Here is an 18,068-nt window from a genome sequence, read left to right as displayed (position 1 = left end):
AGAAGGTTTATTCTGTACAGTCAATGATATATGTTAAAAAGAGAAGCAGTGTGTGGAGAAGTTCTATTATGTACAGTGTTGACTAAAATGACTAAAATGACTAAAAATTGACTAAGACTAAAATTGATTTTCGTCATTTAGACAAAGACTAAGACTAAATTAGGAAGGCAATGACTAAAATATGACTAAGACTGAAATTGATTTTCGTCATTGTGACTAAGACTACGACTAAATCAAAAAAAGCTGACAAAATTAACACTGGTGCACAACCCATCAATTGAAAAGAGACAAAAAAAATAATAATTTGAGGGTAACAGAGAAAATGAAAGAAATTCAAGTTAAACAACATCAACATGTGGTGCACTTGTAAGAGAAGTACTATCACAGATAGAATGGTAATTTCCACTTATATGCTAAGCGCACATTCAGTATGTAGTAAGAGACTAGTGACGTTGACTAGATATGTTAACCATGACCTCCAAAGCCATCCTTGTGTACCCCCTTGCACATTTGCAGAGGCCTTGCATATCTCAATATATTGAACTCCCAGATTGAAATATCTATCATACACACCAGAGTGGGTATTGTAACAATGCAATTGGAACTGTGCTGTCTACTGCCAAATTTTATAGTTTAATTTGATCATCTACTAAGTAATGGGCAGTGTTGGGGGTAACGCGTTACTAAGTAACGTCGTTACGTAATTTAATTACTTTTGGCAGTAACTTAGGAACGTAACGCATTACTCTTCAAATTTCAGTAACGTAATTACAGTTACTGCACTGCTGTAACGGACGTTACTCGTTATTTAAGCCTTAAAATCATCTTCAGGTTTGCTGATATTAGTTCCAGATGCGCGAAGCTCTCTGTCTGGGCTGTTTTTTCCCCCAGCCCTTCTCGAGCTCTCGGGTGTGGGTGTGAGAGCGCGCGCGCGCAGACTGATGTTCCTTCCTCGTGCATGCAAGGTCTTTCACTGGGACTTTCATGAGCCCGTTGCGCTGTGATGTGCTTACATATACTACAATACTTGGAGTTCCACGATCATTTTTTTAGGGGTGGGCAAACATGAAAATCTTTAATCGCATTAACTCAATGACTTTCTGTGATTAATCGCTATTAATCGCATAGCGCGCGAAACCCAAAAATAAAAATAATATATCATTAATAAAATAAATAATAGATAAAATAAAAATATTTTTTAAATTAATAAAATAAAATAATTAATAATAATTTGCATATGTACTGTGTAGATAACCTATGTAGGTCTAATATAATATTCCACAATGGAAATGTAGGCTAGGCTATTTGCCAACCTTTCAGTCTAAATGTAGTAGGCTATATGCCTATCCAATGTAAGCCTACTAATGAAACAAATTATTGCATACAATATTACACTATAGACTAGAAGCATTTCCAGAAAAAGGCCCTTTATAAGGGTGTTAGAAGCATTTTTTAGTAAAAGTTGGGAACCTAGTTTTCTAAGAAAATTAGAGTACCCTGAATTCAGCTAGCCTGGTTCCCAAGCTGAATTTTGAGTTTTTGACCATGAAATGGGCAAAAAACAAAATGGCCGCCGAAATTCTTGATTTTGGGCAGAATACGTTAGAAAGTATCACTTCTCCATGGAAATAAATGTGCAATGCTCACATATTTGCATTTAAGATGTATTCCTACACTTACACAAAGGCAAAATGTCATGGCAAAAAGATAAAAATTACTATAATTATGCCTTTTTATAATGTGATATCCTCGTAAACTGGCATTCAATAGCAATAGCCTCCGTAAAGCACATTATCATACACAATTGTCATTCAATAAGATTTGGAAAGAAAAAGAGAGAGAAAGAAGATAGTATTATCTAAAAAACTAAATATTGGAACATGAATATGTCCCCGGTACTTTGAAGGAGATGAGTGAGCCATCTCTATGGGAGCACACTCTCAGTTGTACGATTAGCTGAAGACCTTTGCAATCACGCCAAAGGTCCAATCAACTGCGTTGTGGGCGGGATGTCCACTTTCTCAAAACCAAAAATAAGCCACTTTGATGCCAAACCTCTCTTCGGCTGTCGGCAACGAGGGTGTCTTGAGAGATGGCTCACTCATCTCCTTCAGAGAACCGGGGACATGTTCATGTCCTAATGTTCTCTTTCAGTCGAATCGTTCGCATATCTATGGGAGAGTTACAATCACTCCCGATTGCTGGTCCAAACTAGGCAGAACTCCAAGAGCCTCCTGTAAGGATAGCGTTCCTATCACCCTACAGACAATCAGTGGTCGTGCCCAGAACCCTATGTTCCTGTGGCAATGTGGTCACATCTAGCCGGTAGAACCGGACAAAGGTGGTGGGGTTGGCCCAACCAGCCGCTCTGCACACGTCTGAAACTGCTGCACCCTTGAAGAGAGGACAAGATGTAGAGACCGCACTGGTAAAGTGAGCCCTAATCTGAGCCGGGGGTTGGCGACCCTTGGACTCATATGCCAGGGCAATGGTTTGAACCAACCATTTGGAGACCTCTATTTTAAAACTGTGAGCCCTGTAGAGGGCTTGATGAAGCACACAAACAGCTGCTCAGTGTTCCTAAAAGAGTGAGTCCTGTTCATGTACATGCGTAAAGCGTGCACAGGGCAGAAGTTGTGTTGTCCCCTCTCTTCCACGGATCTGAAAGGTGGTGTGCAAAAGCAGTTTGGAGAGACCCCTCTTGGAGGGGCTCGAAAGGGGCCCCACACATAGCCTCCAGTACTAGAGAGATATCCCAGGTGACGTAGCACGGGGCGTAAGTATCTAGTGGATGGGCACTCAGAGTGTTGGAACTGAATCCTACATGGCACAATGAAATCGCTGCAAAGTAGACTTAAATGGTAAAGCATTGTCTCCCCCCAATAAGTCTTGTAGAAAGGACAACACCATCGGTACTGAACACTGAGAAGTTGTCTTGTCGCGTTGGTCACAGTAGCGTTCGAAGACAGAGCACTTCAGGTTATACAGTGTCCCAGTAGATTGGGCCCTGGCCCCTTGAATTGTCCTGATAACGTTATCCAGAAAACCGGTTAGGTTCAAATGTTCCCTTGCCAGACTCATAGGGGCAGGTGGCCCCTGGGCTGGGGGATGTCCTCCTGGTCCGGTGCCAGACTCGAACCTGCAGGAGAGAGGAAAGTAGCAGGAGGGGCCGAAGCCCCTACGCTCTCAGCTGAGGCCCCTGAGCCCCGTGGGTTAAGGTTGGACAAACCCTGAGAAATCTCACCTCCTTGCAGGAGGGGAAAAAGGGAGGCGTCAGACGAAGGCGCTCGTGGTGTATTATACAGGACTTTTGGAGTCTACAAGCGCGCCATGAATGGTGACGGGGTGCGCTTTTGTGCCAACTGCAATGGCCTGCGGTGATGGCCAAGGGGCTCCGAGGCAGCAGCTGGGGAAGCCACATCAGCCACTAGGGTGGTGGTCAGTCCCTGCTGTATGAGATTCTCTTTGGTGGCAGGGAGTTGGATAAAAAGTCGTCCACCTTAGGCGGGAGATCGAAGCACTTTGCCAGGGGGGAGTCAGAGTCTGACTCCACTGAAATGCGTGGCCAGTAGTCGACCGTAGTCAAGAGAACAAAGAGACAGAGCAGGTTAGAACTAGTCAAGCTCTCGTAACTCGTGTCGTTCAGGGTACTCGTGACCTCAGTCAGGAGACGTGAGTCCAAGGAACTGGGTACGCACAAATGTGTGTAAAGAACTTTTACTCCGAATTGTTTCTAATCTGCGGTAAGTAGGTTCTGTCATTGTGAAGTTTCTTGCTGCCATGGAGGACACTGTACATTCCATATGTTTGATCTGCAATGTGTGATCTCAGGTTAAAAGAGAGTGTCCACCTACACAAAGCTGAGGCTGTCTCTGTGATCGCAATGATGCTCTTTTATTGCCTGTGACATTTACCCACTTCATAGCCTGATCAGAATCTGGCTAAACTTGTATGTTCCTGTCCAAAATGTGAAGATATGACAATGCATTTGTATTCAAAGTATCAAAATGTGTGCAAAACGTGTGCAGTAGCGCATAGTAGGACTATTGGCAAATACAACGCAGCAGTCTGTTGTTCCTTTGATGACAGTGACTGATTGAACACTGACCAAGAAGTCTTCATGTCTACGTTTTGACAGTGCAAGAAGAAAGCTAGGTCTGTGGCCTTTGCTTGTTTAGCATACTTATGCTCCTCTCCAGATTTTCCAAAGCATGATTCAGCAATGGGTGCTGACAAAGTTAGTTTGAATGTCCTAGGAGTAATCCTGAGAGGATGTAGTTCCATCGGGGGATTTGGCACATTTAATGTAGGGCCTAAGTCTAGTGGACACCTCATATCTTTAACAGAATCATCAATTGGTTGGCCTCTCTGCCATGCTGCCATTTGTGTTGCATGGGAAGTATTCTTCCCATCAAGTGTTTCATCCAGGATGTCAATGTTATCACATGTGTAGTGGATGAATTTATCTGCCGCAATGTTTGTTGGAATAATGGCACCACTCTCTTGGTTCAGTGTTTTTACAGTGCTCTCAGCTAAGGAGGATCTGGACTTGGAGGACCTGGTTGTAACTCAGACAATGACCTGCCAGGTTGAATTGTCGTATTAGGTCTTTTACCTAATAGCTTGATGAAGAGTACAAGCAAGACCGACATGTTTCGGAGTCCATTTTTTGCCATCACTGACACAATAAACAAGGACTTAAGCCTCATTCAGAACTGTACTTTGAGCAAGTTTTTCCTTGCTACCAATTCCATCATCTTCAAGAGATGTCTGGCCACTAACAATCAGGCTGAGTAGCATGTATAGACTATCTCAAATGTATGCAATAGTATCTTATAAAATATGTAAAATATGTCTGAACATTTTTCAAAATGACACAAAATAACTTATGTTATATGTAATATCATGGTGTCATCTAGCGATTCCTGGACAGTTTTCAGAGAGCTAATAGCAACTTTAAGTGATTTTTTGGGAACACTAAATACTGCACATCATGCTAAGCATTTCTAAAATACTTATATCAATTTTCTTAACCATATAAACACACATAGGCTACAAATATCTTATTAGGGAGTGCTTAATATTTGAAACGTTTAGGCTAACACCTACAATATTAGCATTATTAGCATTCTAGAAGCTATTTTATACTTTTTAAAATCCTCTATAGTAGATACATTCATCAAGAAACATTATTGGGACACAAAATGTTAGAAAAGAGCATTTATTTCCAACTACAGCAATACTTGGTAAAAAATACTCTGTCAAAAATAGCGTATTTTGTCAGCCATTTTGTTTTTCAAATTTAACTGTCAAAACCTCAAAATCCAGCTTGGGAACCAGTCTAGTTGAATTCAGCACACTTAAATTATGTTAAGTACATAGGTTCCCAACTTTTACTAAAAAATGCTTCTAACATTCACAAATATGAAAAATGTGTCTAGACTACTAGGGCTATTTAAGATTGTAGGCTACTGAAACTGATATATTAGAAATTATAAACTCAAATTAGGATGGTCTACATTGGCCTACAAGAAAAAAAGAAAAAAAAACTATATGTTAAAACGGCTTGCCATAGGCGTGCATCTGTGAGATATGTCCTACCTTCTCTCACTGTCAAAGACTCCCACCTTCTCTCTTATCTGTCGCTATTGTTTCAGCGACTAGAAACTAATTGACTGTCTGTTGGCATTGACAGCAATTACATCTTTCAAAACAATAACGTTGACATGACTAACACTATCTTAAATGCTGACGACGTTGCCGATGTCGCGAAATCATAGCCTACCATGTTGATGCATCCTACTATGCACGCGCAGCGCCATACCAAAACGTTGCGTGAGGAATGTAATATCTCGCGGTTCGCTTTTTGATCAGGGTTTAAGTCCGCGTGGCGTTATTGACAGCTGATAGACAGCCAGCACAACAGTACCCTTTTCATGCTGACCGTACAATAGACTAACCTTGCGAGCTGCAAAGGCGAGCCACATGCTGCTCGAGAGTTGCGCAAGGAGGACCAGAACTGTGTACCGACAATGTCCATTCAGAAGTTGACGTCCTTCTGTAGGCTATGCCTGTTTTGTTTTGAGTACTTTTCTAGACATTCTTCTTCTCTGTCAGCAGTCACTGGAAGCAGCAACAAGCACGCTGACGCTTTCAAAATAAAAGCCACGAACGACGGTCATAAAAGGCAAAAAAAAACACGAAAAAAACCCTGCTGCGTTATACTGTTAACAAAATTGTCGGGCGATATTGACCTCAATAGTTAACGCACCGTTAACGCGTTAACGTTGCCCAGCCCTATTTTTTTTCTAACATTACGCCAGGTAAAGTGAAAGTGCAGCGCAGTTAAATCTACAGTCATTCCGAGTCCACCATTACGCAAATGCATGAATGAAACAGCTGTACACATCGCAAATGCCATGGCCTCTGTTGTGCTCACTGAAGACATATTGGTTAGATACAAGGCAAAAAAAACTGTTTGGGTAGCTCCGTCAGCAGCAGCAGCCAGCGCGAATCAAGTAGACTAATTGGGAACAATGTAAGAACAACAGCGCAAGCAACACTATTGCGTTGAGGCCACGTTCTTCAGGCTATTCAATTGTAGCCTCGCGAGCCATCCTACGTACTTCCGCCAAAGGATTGGCTCCACTACTGTAGTCTGGCCGTGCTTCTCTGTGGAGTACTTGGAGCAGTAGAATTTTGATCGTAACGCCCCCCCAGAAAACAGCCAATAATCGAATACGCCCCCCACGTGGCGACGAAATTGGGAGAACGCTCGTGACAATGACGTACACATCTGCGCCAGAGCCATTGGTCTGCGCTATGTTGTTGTTGAGTAACTGCCAGCGATTGGGTGAGAGGTGTCCAATAATTTCAAACTATAACTGAGTGCAAACTTCGTGCTTCCTACAATCGCTTCAGAGCAAACAAATGCCAGACCATGAATACGAAATGAAATGGTAGTATTATGGGATGGTCAGGACCAGGCTAATTCAATTGTGCCTGATTGCACCGTCTTCCAGCACGAACGGATTCTGCATTCCGTAGAATCCTTAATAATAATGTTGATGCATACAATCCAAGGTCGTTTTTAATCAGGAAACTGAAAGGATTTGGAGTAGCTAAGCTGCAAAATCGAGGAGAGGAAATATGTAAGCCTAGGGTGTCCTTACCTACAACATTTCTGTTTGGTATGGCCACCTCACCCTACTCATTCTGTTTTTATTCAGTGAGACCAAAGGCAATTTTCATGCTGAAATGACAATAAAAGTCTATTCTATTTTATTCTATTCTATTATATAGCATAATGTTAGACAAGATTCAAATTTATTGACACTGTCATAAATAGGACTAGAGGGCAATCATGAAATGCATTTTAGATGTGAGAATGACAATAGGCCTAGGCCCTACATAAGGGATTCCATAGAGGTACAGTTTGCCCATATTAAAATATTAGGCCATTTACACAGCTGGCCTACAACCTAGGGAAGCAGGTGTATTATGAGTTGTGGCACTACACTGGTTAAAATCCCTTTTCCCGCGAAAAGTAAAGTAAAGTAATAAGTAACGAGTTACTTTTTAAATTTAGTAATAAGTAAAGTAATTCAATTACAATTGAAAGCAGTAACTAAAGTAAAGTAACTAATTACTTTTAAAAAGTAACTTACCCAACACTGGTAATGGGGTAATATTTACTAGTATGACCAAAGTAAAGTTAGTTTTGCACCTATAAACTGTCTATTTCTGGGAATTCAAAATGGCAGACAATGAAGAAGATCCCCTTTTTATGTATGAAAAGTGCAATTTTCCGAGTCATGTTGAATACTTGTGGTGGGAGGTATTCATGAAAAAGGTAACATTTGTGAATGGGCAGCATGACTTCTTCAAATGAACTACAAAAATATGACACAGTGCACTTTTAAATAAGTGTTTTCTTTGGCACTTAATCACTCTGGTTGTAAAACTTAACTGACTGTAGAGTAGAGTAGAGTAGAGTAGAGTAACTTTATTGATCTCCGAGGGTAAAACCTGAAGCGATAAACCTATGTTGTACCTTTTATTTATGAACTTATAGCATCATAACTCTTTTCTCAGGACACCGTAGTGATTCCCTTGCTGCACTCTGTGCTACGGGATGAGAAGCAATGGGAGAACGCCTGGACCTTCAACCCAGACAACTTCCTCGATCGAAATGGCAACTTTAAGAAGAACCCGGCCTTTTTTGCCTTTTCTGCAGGTATGGGAAGCGACACCATCCCTTTTTTCCCCAGAGTTATACAATAAGAATATAAACATGACAAAAGATAAGCAGTTTGCTATTCATCCACCATTAATGTTTTTTGGAATATTGAGAAAATTATGGATCATATTAGTTCTTAAAAATGACTTAAAAAGGACTTCTTTTTGCTTTGCATCACAGAGTTCTTTGTCATCACTTTAAAGATCGCCTCTCGACGTTATTTCATTAATACTACCGTGTTCCCCAATGTTATTGAGTGTGTTAGGCGTTGGTCCCGTTTAAAAAAACGCTGTGGTTATTTTGTTTCAAGCTGGTGTTTAGGGCCGGAAAAATGGCTTGTTCAGAAACGACAGCGGTTTCCAACAATCAGAGGTTGAGTTGTGCGCAGCTAGTTTCGCACAGTTAAAACAAAAATGTAGGCATGTATAAAGAATGTTTGTTAAGTTTGTGTCTTGTGGTGCCCCTGGTTGGTTGGTGCCCCTTGGCACTGTGCTGCTGGCCCTTATGGATAATCCAGCCCTGAGTATGGGTGGGATTGAGAAATATCTTAATATTTCCTTGCTCAAATAATTCAGTTTTCCCAACAGCTATTGGTTAAATCTAGCGTGCAAGTACATAGATACCGGTATTTGTTGGATGAAAATGAGTAAAGGAAAATGCAAAGACAGTTTATAGCATCTGGTCATTTGCCTTGTGTAGCATGTGGCTACAAGAATATCCTACCTCTGAAACAAATCGAGTGAATATGCAGTATAAGTTTACCCCTAGAATGTCAATGGCACACTAGTAATGTATACTGCAACAGCAAAAGAGTAAATAACAAATGTAGATATTTTTTGTAAAACAACAGGGACTGACTGTGTGTGTGTGTGTGTGTGTGTGTGTGTGTGTGTGTGTGTGTGTGTGTGTGTGTGTGTGTGTGTGTGTGTGTGGCGGTCTTTGTGTGTGTCTGTGTGTGTGTGTCTTCTCAGGTAAGCGGTCGTGTGTGGGTGAGTCTCTGGCACGGATGGAGCTCCTGCTCTTCCTGGTGTCCATAGTGCAGAAGTTCCACCTCAGCACCCCCGGAGGACCCTCCAGTCTGGACACCAATCCAGAGTTCAGCAGCTTTGGTCGATACCCACGTCGATACCAGCTCATCGCCACCCCCCGGTGCTGAGCCCCGGTACTGCAGGATAGGGCCCACTAACACAGAGCTGATGCATCACCCCATACATATCAGAGGTACTGTACCTCTGATACAGACTTACTGGAAACCCTCTCCACAGAATGGAAAACAGTTGAGCTACCAAGCCATCGTTACCAAGCCACTACAACGCACAACTGCCCCTATGTAGGGGTTACAGTTATAAACCTTCTCCACCTGTCCAATTATACATAGGCTATATAACTATCAACAAATTTATTTTACTCACAGAGCAGACTTTGTGAATAATGTAGCATTTTGCACTATTATCTCTTTTGTGTCACACATCACTTTGTCACTATGTCCAAGAGCTACCTACCAATTTGCAAATTTGAAAAAGAAGAAAAAAGAAACCTCGCAATAGAAAGTCTTGTCGCTGTTGTCATGTCGCTGATTTACCCATTGAGGTGAGCTACCGGGGGCTACAGGGGTTAGAGTTGGGGTTCCTCTCAAAATGAATGTAAACACGTACGTATGTGATGCATATTTTTTGCCTGATATGAGGTGACCTATAGATAATAAATAATTGTTATATTTTCTTACTTCTATACTTTGCCAATTGTTTTTGATGAATGATACAGGTATAATTTGTGACATATAGCGGGTTGGAGTTTGGGTTCCTTTTCAAATTAATGTTAATATGTATGTGATATACATTAAGTTACCTGGAATAAGGTGATATAGTTTTGTCAAGTGGTGACCTATAAATAATAAATACTTTCTTATATTTTCTTACTTGTGTCTCTGTGTAATTGTTCAATTCTTCAATTGTTGGTTAGTGATGTAATTAGTGATGTAAATTGTGCTCTGTAGAATTTTGATTTTGAATTATGGTGTCATTCATAGATGTCCATATGTAGATCATCTCCACAAAGTTTGGTCATACCGTATTCCGTTCATGAGTTATGAGGGGGGAGGTCAAAAGATCCCCCCCCCGAGGACTGTCAAAAAAGCCCAGTCTGAATAGGGTTAAATGATATATCCATGGGAGCTAGTAAAGGTGGGGTCTGTGGTAAAGGTGGCTACCTTCAATATAGTCCTAAAGTGCAGAACGAAATCCTGGTTTGTGTTCATAGTATGGCCTTTGGGAGGACTTTGAAGTGGCCCTCGAATCGAGCGTTAGCGTTAGTTCTGGCAGACCACGTAGTCAGCACTCCCTTTTGCCTATTGGCTGACGCCGACCTAACCCCTACAGCAGTCCTCTAATCAGCTGTGCTTTAGTTAATCAGGTGCTGCTCGCAATTGGATGCTGGCTTTTGGCGCGCTTTATTTAAACTACCAAATTTTTTTCCCTGTCATTGCTTTTGCTGCTTGTTTTGCACCCGCCACCTCCCCTGCTCCACCAGACTTATCATTGCCAAACAATGTCATACTGTTGTCATTGTTGCTTGCTCTGTTCTAGGGGGTATGTTGCCTTTCCAGCTAAATGGAAGGCACTCCACCTGAGGATGCTGCTGTTCCCTGTCTTGGCTTCCATGGAGCTCATGGAGAAGCCGGGGAGCTTCCTCCGAACAGAGCCATACCGCCAAACACAAATATGCAGTCAGAAATAAAGCTTCTGAAATGTATCTCTGTTTCTCGTCTCATTTTTGACTAGAGTGGATCTGACAGAAATAGGATATTTGTCGCTGTTGGTGCTCCACGTGTGGCTCCAATAGATGCACTGGTACAAAAGGAATAATGGTGTCATGTTGATTCTTCCTGTTTCGTTTTTTCAAACATACCGATGAGATGCATTGTAGTGTGCAAGTGCTTGTGTTGCTGCAGGCATGGCATGCACGGGTGTGTGTCACTATATTCAGGTGTGTACAGAAGTCAGGCACTCTCAGGTCTCTGTACAAAGATCACAAGGAACGACACTTAACCTGTTCCCTTTGAAATGCCACAGTCATGCCAGAGTAGGTCATGTGCTGTAGTCCTCTTCAATTTGTTTTGGTTTTCCGATGTGGTATGCAGACTGAAGCAGGGGGTGTGGGGGCGTGTGTAAAGGTGAGCACAGGCAATACGTACTGTAACCTCTCTGTGCACAGAGTTCACTGTGACTCTGAAAACGGCAGGCTACAGAGTAGAAAAAAACCAACAACACAGTTAACATACCTCTTAAAGGGTTTAAAGTAATTCTGTTTCAGATAACATTTGGTACCACTCAAAAATAATATACATTCTATTCTTTGGTCAGTGTAACATTTTCAGAATTAATATTGTGCAAATCAATATTGTGCAAATATTTAGATTAATACTGTATATTAGAGGGTAATCTACACAGCATGTAAGATAATATTAATCAGTATTTAAAGGTAGGCCTACCATCTTTCTGAGGGCATTATTCCTCCAGGCACTTGAAGATGACTGCAATGGTGTGATCATGTTGGCCATCAAGGGACAGTCATGAGTAAGAGGTAAGGGGGTCAGATTTGTAGCCCAAAGGTTGCCAATTCCTACCCGTCAAGTTGGTGAGTAATCAATTAGTGCTCTCACCCATCCTCTTCCACGACTGAGCATATCTGTCCCACCGCACTGTTCCCTTGGGCACTGCACCGCTTGGGGCTGCCCCCTTGCACAGCTGAGGCAGTGCCATTTCATTGTGTGCAGTGAGCACTGTGTCCCGTGGAGCGCTGTGTCACAAATGACAATGGGAGTTTCCCTGGTGGCTTTCAAATGTTTCTCTTTCTCCAGGCCAGGGGTGGGGAACTTATGTCTCGAGGGCCATTTACGCCCCTTGAGGACGTCTTATCCGGCCCCCGATATCATTTTTTGTAAAGTATTTTTGGAGAGCTTTATGGCCTTTATTATTATTGGACAGTGTGAGAGTAGACAGGAAATGATTGGGAGAGAGAGATGGGGCAGGGCTGGGGTCATGACCCCAGCCGGACTCGAACCGGGGTCCCCATTGGCAATGTATGCCCAAATTGTGGGGGGCTCAGCGCTCCCTCCCCGATATCATTTTAATGTCAAGTAGTATCACATGAAATGTGACATGTTTCGTTTAAAAAAATCTTAGAAACTTTATTTGCACTACAATTAAATTATATATCCATGGGACCTAGTAAAGGTGGGGTCTGTGGTAAAGGTGGCTACCTTCAATCTTGTCCTAAAGTGCAGGGGGAATCGAATGAAAACGGTTTCCCCCTGCTCTAGGATATTTGTCGCTGTTGGTGCTCCATGTGTGGCTCCAATAGATGCACTTAAAAGGAATAATGGCGTCATGTTGATTCTTCCTGTTTTTTTTTTCAAACATGCCCATGAGCAACCGTATCTCACGCCTTTCGTAAAGTATTCACGAAAAAAAGAACTTTAATTTTCGTGGTGCATTCACGTAATTGCCCGTTTTTCGTGGTTGGGCAACGAAACGCTGCCTATTCATTTGAATTGCCCGACTGCTGCCTAGCAACCCACTAGTTTGACGCCCTTTCGGTAATCACATGGTAATCAAACATTTCAAACAAGCAATTTAGGGTTAAGGTTATTTAGGTTTAGTGTTTGGGTTAGGGTTAGGTTTAGGGTTAAGGTTAGGGTTAGGTTTAGGGTTAAGGTTAGGGTTAGGTTTAGGTTTAGGGTCGTATGACATAAGGCGTAAGTACCGAAAGGGCGTCGAATTAGTGAGTCCCGAGTGTATCAGCAGTGTTCTGTCAGCACCCCCTCCCCGCCCCTGCAGACGCTTGGATAACCATAGCAGCAGTGGGGCAATTCAAATGAATAGGCAGTGTTTCGTTGCCCAACCACGAAAAACGGGCAATAATGTGAATGCACCACGAAAATTAAAGTTATTTTTTTCGTGAATACTTTATGAAAGGCGTGAGATAGGGCTCCCATGAGATGCATTATGATGTACTGATAGTGTGCAACTGCTTGTGTTGCTGCAGGCATGGCATGCACGGGTGTGTGTGCTATGCCCTGCACAGCGTTGTGTCACTATCAGATCTCAGATCTAAGGACAAAGGTCTCCTCCAGGTTGGCCGGTCCCGCCTGAAGCAAAAAGGGGATCGTGCATTTGAAATTGCAGCTCCACGCCTCTGGAACAGTTTACCTCCCGATATTAGATCTGCTCCCACGACGTCTGCTTTTAAATCTAGACTTAAAACCTATTTATATACATTGGCTTTTCATTCTTAAATTTTAGTTTCCTTAATTTTTGTTGTTTTTATTGCACCAAATGTATACTTTTAGCCCTGAACCCTATAGTTTTAACTTCCCCTTCCCCTTCATTTTTATCACTTTATGTACTCAAAGTTTTCTAAGCTCCTTTTATGTGTTTTATATAGTCAATGCTGCCAGTGCTGCAACTGTACACTGTATGCAGATGTTTTATTTCCTCTATATTGAAATGCTATGTGCTACTATGTTTTACTTTTCTTTATTTATCTTGCCATTTTTATTCTAACCAGCCTCTGTGCAGCACTTTGGTCAGTTTTGTACTGTTTTAAATGTGCTTTAGAAATAAAACTTACTTACTTTACTTTACTTACTATATTCAGGTGTGTACAGAAGTCAGGCACTCTCAGGTCTCTGTACAAAGATCACAAGGAAGTCTGATTTCTATTGATGACACTTAACCTGTTGCCTTTGAAATGCCACAGTCATGCCAGGGTAGGTCATGTGACATGTGCACTGTAGTAATCTTTATTTGTTTTGGTTTTCCAGGGGGTGTGTGTGTGTGTGTAAAGGTGAGCACATACAATACATAACCCCTCTGTGCACAGAGTTCACTCTGAAAACGGCAGGCTACAGAGTAAAAAAACAGGGTTAATATAACTCTTAAAGGGTTTAAAGTAATTCTGTTTCAAATAACATTTGGTACCACTCAAAATAATATCAATGTTGTTCTTTGGCCAGTGCAACATTTTCAGAATTAATATTGTGCAAGTCAATATGCAAATATTTAGATAATAATATAAGAGCTGTCGAGTTGAAATGACACTGGCCACCTGTGGAATTTTACCCTGACTTGACTTTCGAGTCATTTGTCGTTCTCCAAGATGTTTTAAATACTCTATCTGAATATTACTGTGAATTACCGACACCCCCCCCCCTTTTTTTTACTGTTCTACCTGTAGTTTCAACTACAGCAGTATGCTATCAGTACAGTATGTTATCTCCCTCAGAGATAGTCTTTGCTGCTCTGTTTTGAGACTGCTCCTGAATTGAAACTAGTTGTACCATGAAGATGTTTGTGTTTTAAACAGCGTAAGACAGTGGAAAAAGGAGAATATGACTGTGAGCAACATATCAACATTGTTATTTTACAGTTCAGTAAAATCTGTATTGTTCTATAGATCAGAAGACGTGCACAAGGCCCAAAGTGCAACGCATGAAAGAACGAAAACACTCAGAGTACACTCATGGAGAACACAACACAGAAGCCAATGCCAAAACCACCAGTTTTGTATCGTAGGCATATGAAATATTTTCCATTAAAACACTCTATATCCATTTCCTCTCAAGCTTTCTTCTCTGTCTAAAATGATATGTTAACCTGCAGCATATTGGGCACTCTGCCAGTAGTTTGTGGTTTTGGCATTGAGTATTGGCTCATTTTGTATGGGCAAGGTTTATTGTTTGGTAACATGTTACTGGCTGTGGTCCTTTCATTTGTCAGAAGCTCCTCCCATTGCCTTCATCTGTCAAAATGTAGCCTACGTAAATCTCTGAGCGTGCTGGGAGGACCACACACAGTAGAAATAGAGACAGGAGCAGGAGAGAGAGAGAGAGAGAGAGAGAGAGAGAGAGAGAGAGAGAGAGAGAGAGAGAGAGAGAGAGAGGGAGAGAGAGAAAGGGAGAGAGAGAGAAAGGGAGAGATTTACTTGGTTGAAACAACGGTCAATAAGCCAAAGTTCAATCTCACAGACGATAAGTGGAGGGCGCTTAAAATACTGAGTGGTAAGGTACTTGTTAAACTTTCAAAAATCATTAATAGTGTTAAAAAATAATAGAAAATGCATAATTGTCAATCAGTGATTATAACCTGAAATTTCACATAATATAATCTTAACACTGCAGCTTCTGGTCGTGCAGGAGTTGCAACATGTCTGGTTCCAGCATGCTGCTGCTGGCTGCTCTGGTGCTGCTCCTGCTGCTGCTGGTCTGGAAGAGGAAGGGGTCACGGGGGCTTCCACTGCCTCCAGGGCCCCCTGGTCTACCCCTGCTGGGAAACCTGCTCCAAGTCGACAAGAATGCACCCTTCAAGACCTTCATGAAGGTAAGATACCAGATATAGAATATAGATACAAGACAGACAAAGACCTAATACACATTATTGCAGTAAACAAGTATGTGCAATAATGTGTATTACGTAGGTCTTTGTCTTGTATCTATGTAAGCTGTCAGACTGCTTCATTTCCCAGGATTAATGAAAGTACTCTACTCTACCATAATGTATTGTGTTGTTTGTACAGATAAGGCTGTTGGGCATTGAATAAAAGAAAAATCAGCTACTTACCTAACTTGACTTGGGAGTTCCCTATAGAATATTGAATACATTCAGCTATAGTCAGGTGTATGCTGAAGGTTTTGGACAATGGTGAGAGCAGGAGAAATTGTGAAATACCTGTTTTTTGAAGTGGATTGTAATTTATTGACAGCTGCTCACATAGTTTGTCGGTATGTTTCGTTCATCCCAGTGGAGCAAGCAGTATGGTCCAGTCATGACTGTGCATCTCGGACCCCAGCGGTTTGTGGTTCTGACTGGGTACCAGACGGTGAAGGAGGCATTGGTGGACCAGGCAGATGACTTTGCAGGAAGAGCACAAGTTCCATTCGCCCTCAGACTTCTCAAAGGATATGGTTAGCGACTTCACTTCTTCATTCTACGGATCTATTCGCTTGCATTTTCTGAAAAAGATATCCCACAACATATTGCAAGTATGCATGCATTTTTTTGTGTGCTAAACACTTCTGTTTAGACTATGGTTGCTTGACTCATCAGCGTGCCTTGTCTCTGTCTGTAACTTCAATGATTTGCTCTTCTCCGTCAGGTCTGATCATCAGCAATGGCGAGCGCTGGCGACAGCTGAGGCGCTTCACACTGAGCACGCTCAGAGACTTTGGCATGGGCCGCAAGAGGATGGAGCAGTGGATCCAGGAGGAGAGCCGGCACCTGCTGGACAGCCTGAGGGAAACCAAATGTGAGTGTTTGTGTGATTGACACTAGGCATACTGCATTGTATGCATTAAGCCAAAGACTTCTCTGCAGTAACAATCGGCTTCCACTAGACACGGCCACATAATGACCATTCAAAAAAAAAGTAGCCATTCTTTCAATGTATTTTTGATGCAACTTGACTTAACGTAACATAGCGTATCCAGTGTAGCCCCTGTTTGTTTGTTTGTGTGTCCGTGTGTGTGTGTCCGTGTGTGTGTGTGTGTGTGTGTGTGTGTGTGTGTGTGTGTGTGTGTGTGTGTGTGTGTGTGTGTGTGTGTGTGTGTGTGTGTGTGTGTGTGTGTGTGTGTGTGTGTGTGTGTGTGTGTGCTGGACCTGCTGGACCGGTTCACAGTGTGTGTGCGTGACATTAATTAATGTGGGTCGTAATAGGCTCAGTCATTTCAAATTGGTGTTAAAGTTTGGTTTTCACTTCCAAGTTGAAGTTTTGGGTATATAGAACAATTTGAGTTCGAGTGTCAAACACACAGATAAAAAATGGCCTGCGGGGGGCGCTCTAAAATATATAAACTGCTATAACTTTTGATTAGTTAAACCAAATTAAACATATGAGCTATGTATGGATTCAGCATGAAGAGGAGAAACCGGTGAGCTAAGTATTTGGTTACCAGATAAAAGACACACTATGTAAAAAACACACTTTTAGGCAATGGACAGCTAAATCCGGGATTTTTTTAAGGCAAAGGGTGGAAATGCCCTCAAAGTTGCAATGAAACATAATTTATTGTTACAAGTTATTGTAAGCGAAGCCTGGGTTATCACTTAACTTGATTTGTTCAGAATATCCCTGAAGCACACAGACACTAATAGGATACCTATACACAAATATGGCTGCATATAGCCTAAGTTATGTGATATTTAGCACCCAACTTGCAACTTTGAGTGTATGAATTTAGGAACATGAGTACCAGCTTTTTGTTCCAATCAAGCCATAATTTTATTCACAACTTAAAAACTTTATATCTGGAAGAAAGTAAATCAATAATAATAATAATAATAATAATAATAATAATAATAATAATAATAATAATAATAATAATAAATACTATGGGGAGCATCATTTTTTCCTGCATTCAAAAAGCAAACAGAAGACCATAGGGCTAACATTTATTCCAATACTCCACTCTACAATAACTATGACAGAGAACAGATGCAAAAACAGTCAGTGGTCAGTCTTAGAAATTGCATGTGCACTTGCACAGATGTGTGCACTTTAACTCTGCCTTTATGCACTTGCACCGAGATCTGGCAGGTCTATTTGTACAAGTACTAGTACAGCTGCACTTCACCTCTAGTTGGAATACATCTTTGGCAACTGCATCTTTGGTAGTGTAGTCCAAATCTGGGAACTGTTCATTTGTTACCAGATTGGCAGGCATTTCTGGCAAATGCAGATGATAAGAACGGTTTTCATTCCTGTCAGCTGGTATATTATTCTACATTTTTCCATTCACCTATGGGAATCGCCATTCATTAGTACGCCGGCTTTT

General features: G+C 41.6%; 1 protein-coding gene across 1 annotated transcript in view; it reads left to right on the top strand.

The window, feature by feature from the left end:
• The window catches only part of LOC134453872 (uncharacterized), a 35,075-nt gene that overhangs the window by 5,166 nt on the left and 11,841 nt on the right, over nucleotides 1-18,068 (top strand). The window contains exons 8-13 of the mRNA XM_063204622.1: nucleotides 8,095-8,236; nucleotides 9,211-9,390; nucleotides 13,286-13,373; nucleotides 15,420-15,618; nucleotides 16,040-16,202; nucleotides 16,394-16,543. Coding sequence (XP_063060692.1) covers nucleotides 8,095-8,236; nucleotides 9,211-9,390; nucleotides 13,286-13,373; nucleotides 15,420-15,618; nucleotides 16,040-16,202; nucleotides 16,394-16,543 — 922 coding nt within the window. The remainder of the gene's footprint in view (nucleotides 1-8,094; nucleotides 8,237-9,210; nucleotides 9,391-13,285; nucleotides 13,374-15,419; nucleotides 15,619-16,039; nucleotides 16,203-16,393; nucleotides 16,544-18,068) is intronic.

The sequence above is a fragment of the Engraulis encrasicolus genome, chromosome 8 (assembly GCF_034702125.1).
Source record: "Engraulis encrasicolus isolate BLACKSEA-1 chromosome 8, IST_EnEncr_1.0, whole genome shotgun sequence".
NCBI lineage: Eukaryota > Metazoa > Chordata > Actinopteri > Clupeiformes > Engraulidae > Engraulis > Engraulis encrasicolus.
This window is presented reverse-complemented; position numbering and strand designations above follow the sequence as displayed.